This window comes from Nannobrachium achirus (genome assembly GCF_963921795.1).
Source record: "Nannobrachium achirus genome assembly, chromosome: 12".
Taxonomy (NCBI): domain Eukaryota; kingdom Metazoa; phylum Chordata; class Actinopteri; order Myctophiformes; family Myctophidae; genus Nannobrachium; species Nannobrachium achirus.
Genome location: NC_137832.1, coordinates 41,419,645 through 41,427,766, shown reverse-complemented (window position 1 = coordinate 41,427,766; position 8,122 = coordinate 41,419,645). Strand labels below are relative to the sequence as shown.

Sequence of the window (8,122 nt, the reverse complement as noted above, 5' to 3'; positions counted from 1 at the left end):
TCTTCTATGTGGCCACTCCAGACTGAGGAGTGGAGCATGGCTTTTATTGTGTTTGTGGATCTGACTTGGAAATGCATTGGTTTTGATATCTCCCTGACAACCAACAACAACCACTAATATGGCTGACTGTCCCTGCGGGCTCTAGGATATATGGCTATGGGATTTACATCCCATCGCCCGGACTTGATTCTTGATCACAGCTGTGTAATCAGTAGAGTGGAGAGGGACATTTATTTATAGTTTTAACTATAACTATAGTTTTATACATCACACAGCTTAGACATTTGGATCAAATCAGAGAGCAGACCTGTGTGAACGCAATGATATAGATAGCATATCTGAAGTGTGAACACTGCAGCCACAGCGCCTTAACATAAACATGGGTCTATTATCCTTCTCTCCACTCTACTAAACCCATTGGAAATGCATTGGGTGCTTAAAGTTAAACATTTTTATTTTTTTATATTTATACTACAAAACATTTCAAAACCAAAAATACAAGCACACGTGTCCTCAGTAAGCTGAACACATAAAAATTTGAATGGTGTTGAAAGGTGTAAGCGTTTAAGAGATGAATCGCGCCAAAGTTTTGAGGATACTGACTGACTGATAGATAAACTAGAAATACTGTTCCTTCGAAACAGTGTGGGCTCGCTTCCAAACCAACAAATAGGATACTTTAAGGTACTGTAAGGTACAGTACCTTACAGTATTGTACTGTACCTTACTATACTGTACTGCACCTTACTGTACTGTACTGTACTGTACTGTACTGTACTCTACTGTACTGTACTGTACTGTACTGTAACTTACTGTACTCTACTGTACTGTACATTACTGTACGTTACTGTACTCTACTGTAACTTACTGTACTTTACTGTACTCTGCTGTGCTGTACCTTACTGTACTTTACTGTACTCTACTGTACCTTACTGTACTGTACCTTACTGTACTGTACTTTACTGTACTGTACTCTACTGTACCTTACTGTACTGTACTGTATCTTACTGTACTATACTATACTGTACTCTACTGTACCATACTGTACCTTACTGTACTGTACTCTACTGTACCTTACTATACTGTACTTTACTGTACTCTACTGTACTCTACTGTACTTTACTGTACTCCACTGTACCTTACTGTACTTTATTGTACTTTACTGTACTCTACTGTACTTTACTGTACTCTACTGTACCTTACTGTATTGTTTTGTACTTTACTGTACCTTACTGTACTGTACTCTACTATACCTTACTGTACTGTACCTTTCTGTACCTTACTGTACTTTACTGTACTCTACTGAACCTTACTGTACTTTTACTGTACTCTACTGAACCTTACTGTACATATTCTATGTGTTCTAGAGGTGTATATTGAGTGCATCTACTGTAGGTTAACAATCCCAGATCACATCTGTCCTCCACTATGTCTATAACCAAGGCGTTCTTCTATGTGGCCACTCCAGACTGAGGAGTGGAGCATGACTTTTATTGTGTTTGTGGATCTGATTTGAAAATGCATTGGTTGTGATATCTCCCTGACAACCAACAACAACCACTAATACGGCTGATTGTCCCTGCGGGTTCTGGATATATACTGTAAATCCCATTGCCCGGGATCCTAAAACCTTATTCTTTTTAAGTAAAATCTCTAAAACACTACAAAACATGTGTCAAATGTGTGTGCATGCGTGCGTGCGTGCATTGTAGATCAACTTCATAGCAGTATTAAGTGGTCCATATATGTTTTTTATTAATAATAAAATCTGTAAAGTAACAAGTAACTGAGGCTGTCAAATGCTGTATTTATAGTAGAGTATATGTAACAAAAATGGAAAGTAGAGTAAGAGTACCTCAAAATTGTACTGTAGGTACAAGTACTTGTATATACTTGAGTAAATGTACTTGGTTACTTTGCAGCACCACAGAACAGCCAATGACAGACAGGCCTTTAATCACAGCTGTCTCAATCAGTAGAGTGGAGAGGGACATTTATAGATATTTGTAGTTTTAACTCAGAATATATACATCACACAGCTTACTAAGAGCTCAGATATTTGGATCAAATCAGAGAGCAGACCTGTGTGAACGCAATGATCTAAATAGCATATCTGAAGTGTGAACACTGCAGCCACAGCGCCTTTACATAAACATGGGTCTATTATCCTTCTCTCCACTCTCTCCCCACTCACTAAACCCATTGGAAATGCATTGGGTGCTTAAAGTTAAACATTTTTATTTTTTTATATTTATACTACAAAACATTTCAAAACCAAAAATACAAGCACACGTGTCCTCAGTAAGCTGAACACATAAAAATTTGAATGGCGCTGAAAGGTGTAAGCGTTTAAGAGATGAATCGCGCCAAAATATTGAGGAGATACTGACTGACTGACTGATAGATAAATAATGAAGATAACATACGTGTGCTCGCCTTCCAGGCGAGCCCACAATAATGAAGATAACATACGTGTGCTCGCCTTCCAGGCGAGCCCACAATGACATTTCATAAAACGTATACAAAATCACACACTTGGAAGTGGGAAGATTGGAAAGGTTAATACCTCTTAGCAGGAAGAATGACATCAGAACCCTCAAACACACATATTCATTGTCCAAACACCCCCCTGTGCACCTCATAAAAGAGGACTTCTCTTATAGCATGTAGAGGAGCTGCAGAGCTCAAAAGCAGGCTGACGTGTAAAAGTACATAGACTGTGCAGTCTACCATCGGGCTACACATGAATGACCTTGGGCTTATTATTAAAGTCCAGAGTGTATTGTACTCCAGCAAGCTGCAGCAGCCAATTAATGGGCATGTGGTCCAGGCGGTTCATGTCGAAATGGGAGAAATGAACATCAGAACCTGCAGAGGACGGTGAGGGAGAAGGTGCACGTTAAAACATAAATGCTCAAGTTAGTTGATTTCCGACCCACAGGGCCTATTGTGGTTTTCTTCCAAGGTGCATAAATACACCAGAAGGCACATAAACAATTCCCAACAGTGTTGTTGTGTCTTAAGACCAATGCCTCAGCCATACTTTCCTGCATCTCTCCAGTGTTATTATAAAATAGTATTTTTCTTTACTGTGCTTTTACAAAGAAAACTAGACCAGGTCAACCTGGTTGTGCCAGACCCCCTGTCTGTCATCATCATTTATGACATCATGCCTTTTGTAGGCATGTCATCATCATGTCATCATCATATATACCCTTTATATAGAAAACCCGGACCGACATTTGCTTATGTAGGCCTACCCATTTCATGGGTCTGGCAAATATACATTATGTATTTCTGCTCGATGTGAGGACCAAAATCTATTTTTGTTATACTCATTTTAATCTGCTCATCCTTCACAGGTCTGCTATATGAACATAGGGTTCTTCACAAAGAAAGATATAGACATTTCAAGATTCAAAGATATTGTTTGTCGCGAATATACTGAGTAGGCTATATGAGCAGTGAAATTGTACAAAATATAATATATACCGGTAAGTATGTAATACATTTATATAAATAATTATAATACTCATGTTTAAGTTACTACTAGTACAAGTAATAGTGGGTTATTAGTAGTTATAAATTGTAAAGAGCATGGTCAGTGACCATTGGAATTAGAATGGCACCTTCAGACTGAGGACATACAGAATATACTGCACAATTTAGAATTCCACCGTCCCTGGTTATTATTGAGGAATAATATATGTCTATCTATATACAGAACATAGAATATACGACAATACAGACATGGATGAGTAAATTATAGAGACTGAAGATTTAAAGAATGTACATTCATGCAGAAGAAGGAAGAATATGTTTGCAACAATAGCAGTCAGAAGAGATGCAAAGACAGAGAGAGAGAGAGAGAGAGAGAGAGAGAGAGAGAGAGAGATAGTGCATAACATATACCTGGTCCTATTATGAGTGTTCCACCTTGCTGATGTGGATCTCCCTGGAAGTCGAAGATAGGACTTGTCATGGCCCTCCACATGCTTTTCAAATGACCCAGCAACATACCTGACTTAACATGGGGACTAGGGTGTGCTACACACACACACACACACACACACACACACACACACACACACACACACACACACACACACACACACACACACACAGTTATTGATGATGAGAAAAAAGTAATCACTCAAATGAGCATCTCAAATACTGAATTACCTGAATCTGAAAACACCTCTCCTCTTTCCATCCCAAGCTTTTTATAAAGGTGCCTTTCTGGGTCCACATATATTTCAAAAGGATACCCTGTCAGTGAGCAGAATGACTAGAGAGGAAATGTGTGAAGAAAATGGTTACTGTTCTCTTCAAAGTGTAATTACCCTCAATATCAATTATTAATGCAATAAGGCGTGCTGGTTAAGAAAGGCCTTATAAACAACTGCATCATTAAGATACACATACCTCTATATGATTAGGAGTAGACTGTCCTATCACAACCAGCCTAATGCCAGCATCCTGAAAAAGAAAGGAAAATTGTAAAATGCTGTTATTGAACTACTGTATATGTACAGATAGGCATACTACCACTTAATAACTGCCTATGCTTAATAACACACGTTTAGACATGTACACTAAATAAAACAAATACATTAGCAAGTCAAGTCAGTCACATACCTTCAGTGTATAACTTGGTATTTTACTTAAATCCTCCACGTATTCTTTGCAACTGTAGCACAGAAAATTCTGTTGGAGAGAAAATAATTTAACGAGTGAATGAGTAGATGCATTCATAATAGTTTTTCCTGATTTTATATTTAGTCCTATTATGTTTGTCCCTCTGACTTCACTCTTCACCTGATCTCCCATCATGCCGTATACACCTGCGTAGCGAGGCTGCTGAAGTTCTCTTGAGTTATATTGCTCTTTCGACTTAGAAATACAATTATATAGTTCATCTACGTTTGCCAGGCTACTTATTTCTCACATTACGGAAGGTTAAATTATACAAATTGTCCTCCTACCCGAACGAAAATAATGACAGATTTCCTGAGTCGATGTATTTCCTTGAACGGAATAGAAACTCCATGTCGGTCGTAAATCAAACAATCTTGTACATCTTCGAGGTGAATATTCACAGGAGGTCTGTTAATCTCTCGATTGTCCTTAGAAATTTGTCGAGTTATTGGGAGGACGCTTTCCATGGTGCTGCTGTGCGCTGAAGAGTAGCTACAGAGAAGTACAGTACATTTGCTACTGACTTTTTCCAAAGACGCCCTTCCTTGTAGACCAGGCTACTATTTTGGGAGTTGCCTTTGAAGCCTGAACTGACTCCACCAGGTCGGGAGAAGAGAGTTCACGCCCATAGGCGCATGCTTTCTCAAAACGCACTAGGGGGGGCTATATGAGGAGATTTGACAGGGGACCGAGCACCAAAGGTATAACTTATTTCACTAGATTGGAGTCATTGGACGTCTTTTAAATTCTCAGTTTATACAGGACTCCCAGTTTAATATCCCCCCCCCCCACCCCCCCACAAAAAGAAAATCTTGGAGACCCCAATCTACACCGCTATGCTGCAGCAGTGTTATTAAAGTGAATGATTGATTGGTGGAGATTCTGCAGAAGTTGTGCCCACCATCATGCACACACACCGTGCGCGAAGCAGCGCGATGGATGGTCGGATAATCATAAAAACCATGCATGTTTTACCTAAACAACATCTTAAATACCGGGGACTGTGCCTGTTTAGAATGGTCTCCGGTCCCTATTTGGACTTTCTATCTACAGACAGACCAGAGACCAGGCTGACCATTTAAAGTCCAAATGCCGACGAGTGTGAAGAGAGCTAGAAAGCCGACCTCAGATCAGATCACCCCCGGGCCACGGCTCACGCTTATAAACTGACAAGCGGTTCCACCAATCACAGCAGACCACTGCTCTTCGGCTTCCTCTCCTGTGCGAGTGGTCGCGGAAGTGTTTTCCTCTTCTCCTTCCCGAGCTTCTTCCATCCACTGACTGTTTGGAGAACATAGAGAACACAGAGTAACGGTAGTTCAGTAGTTGTTGCACTTTCGTTTGCTCTCGCAGTTTCTCTGAATTGAGAACCGTCAAAGCTGGCCGTGTCGCCTGGATTATGAGCGCCGTTCAGAGGAGGGAGCAGCGCATGAACTGGTGAGAAGAAGAGAACAGAACATAACATCATCTTCATCATGTCATATCTCTAACAGCTAGCATCTCATGGAGCAGCACAGCACAGGCAGGCTAGCTATAATGGAACGGTATTAGGCTAACATTAGAAGTGTGTTCTTCTGGTTCACATGTGAGGCTGTGTAAACGGACGGTGTTTTCTCTGTGTCGCGGAGCACATGCAGAATAGTTTGATGTCATTGAGTGGGGTGGGGGCACAGTGTCTCTGAGTGTGCAAACAACCTTTCAAAACATTGGTTTTGGGAAGGCTTATGTTTTTCATTTGGCAGCAACAGCAGTGCGAGAGTTTGATGACACTTCGTTAGCTGTGGTGTTGCCATTAATACTGGCTGAACGTCAGTCAGTAATGTAGAAAACAATCAAATATTGATGTGCTTTTGTGCACTAAGTCATGACAGGCTGGGGGGCCGGGGGCGTGTATGTTTGGAGCTAGTTTGCCCACAGTGAAAAGGGGGTTGCATGATGGTAGAAAAAAACACCTGAGATAAAAGCATACAGGGTGGTATGGTACCAGGGCAGGGGCATGTGTTGTGATCTACTTTGATAGCCACAGCCTAATAACACTGGAAGTTTAATATCACCTTTGAAGAATGTGTTGGCTCTTAGCTGCTCCAATACTATATTTGGCTGGGATTATGATAGGAATGATTATTTTCGTCCTTGGCAGTTTAAGTGCATCCCCACAGGACTTTATTAGAAGTTTGCATAGGAAAAGGTACAGTTTCATGACACTACAGTTCACACTGGTAAGGTCAACTATAAGGATCAACAGCGCAAATAAGCCTCAGGCCAGGCTTGTTTCACTTGGGGTCATTTTTAACAAATAAAACACAGTACTATGCAAAAAATAAAATATAAAAAAACAGTCTTAAAAAAGTTAAAATAAATGGTATTTTACAGTAGAGAGGTCAAGGGGATACATTGTGATCTCTTACTTAATTGTGATTGTTAACTTGTTATTGCATATACATTTCAGAATATTTCAGATAGTTTTTCAGAAAAACACTGTTTTGTCTGGTTTGAACAAAGTATGCCTGTAGTGTATGTATGTCTTGATTATGAATAGCCGCGAATTGCAACATTAGATTTTTTGTGTTGAATCTAGAGTTGCAACACCAACCATTGGCAGCCCATGCATCCAAACATAAAAGTGCTATCTGATTGTATTAAACAACGTTAAACCCACCAACATTGCAGCTGTATGGAAAGCTTGAATTATCTTTTTTCTATCTGCAGAGTGTGTGTTTGATATAAATCCACCGTAGACATATTATGATGAGATACTTTGTCAAGAAATTCTGTGCAGGTGATGTTGATGCAAGTGTTGGAGTTTGGAAGCACTCGTTGGAAATCACTCAACGGTCCTGTGTAAAACCTGTTTCGAAAATGCACATAATGCATGAGGTAGCAGGACGTTTGAAAACAAGCGCTTCCAATACTCCAACACAAAATAATCACATGTCCTGCATGGAATTTCTTGACAGAAAGTAGCTCATAACATGGTGGATTTATATCACTTTGCAGATAGAAAGAGGATAATTCAAGCTTTACATACAGCTGCAATGTTGGTGAGCTTAACATTGTTTAATACAATCAGATAGCAGTTTGCTGTTTGGATGCGTGGGCTGCCAATGGTTGGCCTTGCAACTCTAGATTCATCATATAAAAAATATATGCAATGTTGCAATTTGTGGCTAGATTATGAATTGAATACCCAGGACCACAATGTGTAACCAATGTTATCTTTTTTGCATTGCTTGCAAAATATTAAATATTAAATCAATAAATAAATTAATAATATCAGAATCAGAATTGGCTTTATTGTCACACCAATTCAATATTCGTTTTTGTGCAGAGTTAATTAAAACATTGCTCTATCGTTGTGGTGTGGACGCTACCATCCACTTAAATTGAAAAATAATATTTTTATTGTTATCACGCCCAATGGGAA

General features: G+C 39.6%; 2 protein-coding genes across 2 annotated transcripts in view; one reads left to right on the top strand and one right to left on the bottom strand.

Moving 5' to 3' along the window:
* Nucleotides 1-2,737: 2,737 nt before the first annotated feature.
* Nucleotides 2,738-5,165, bottom strand: prxl2c (peroxiredoxin like 2C; the record flags this gene model as incomplete). The annotated part of the gene is made up of 6 exons (XM_080738638.1): nt 2,738-2,868; nt 3,913-4,047; nt 4,183-4,288; nt 4,426-4,479; nt 4,639-4,707; nt 4,986-5,165. The coding sequence occupies 6 exons, from the start codon at nt 5,163-5,165 to the stop codon at nt 2,738-2,740; spliced, it is 675 nt and encodes a 224-aa protein (XP_080594764.1).
* Nucleotides 5,166-5,994: 829 nt separating this feature from the next.
* Nucleotides 5,995-8,122, top strand: part of fbxl17 (F-box and leucine-rich repeat protein 17) — a 328,548-nt gene continuing 326,420 nt past the window's right edge. The window contains exon 1 of the mRNA XM_080739152.1: nt 5,995-6,135. The gene's annotated coding sequence lies outside the window, so the exon portion shown is untranslated. The remainder of the gene's footprint in view (nt 6,136-8,122) is intronic.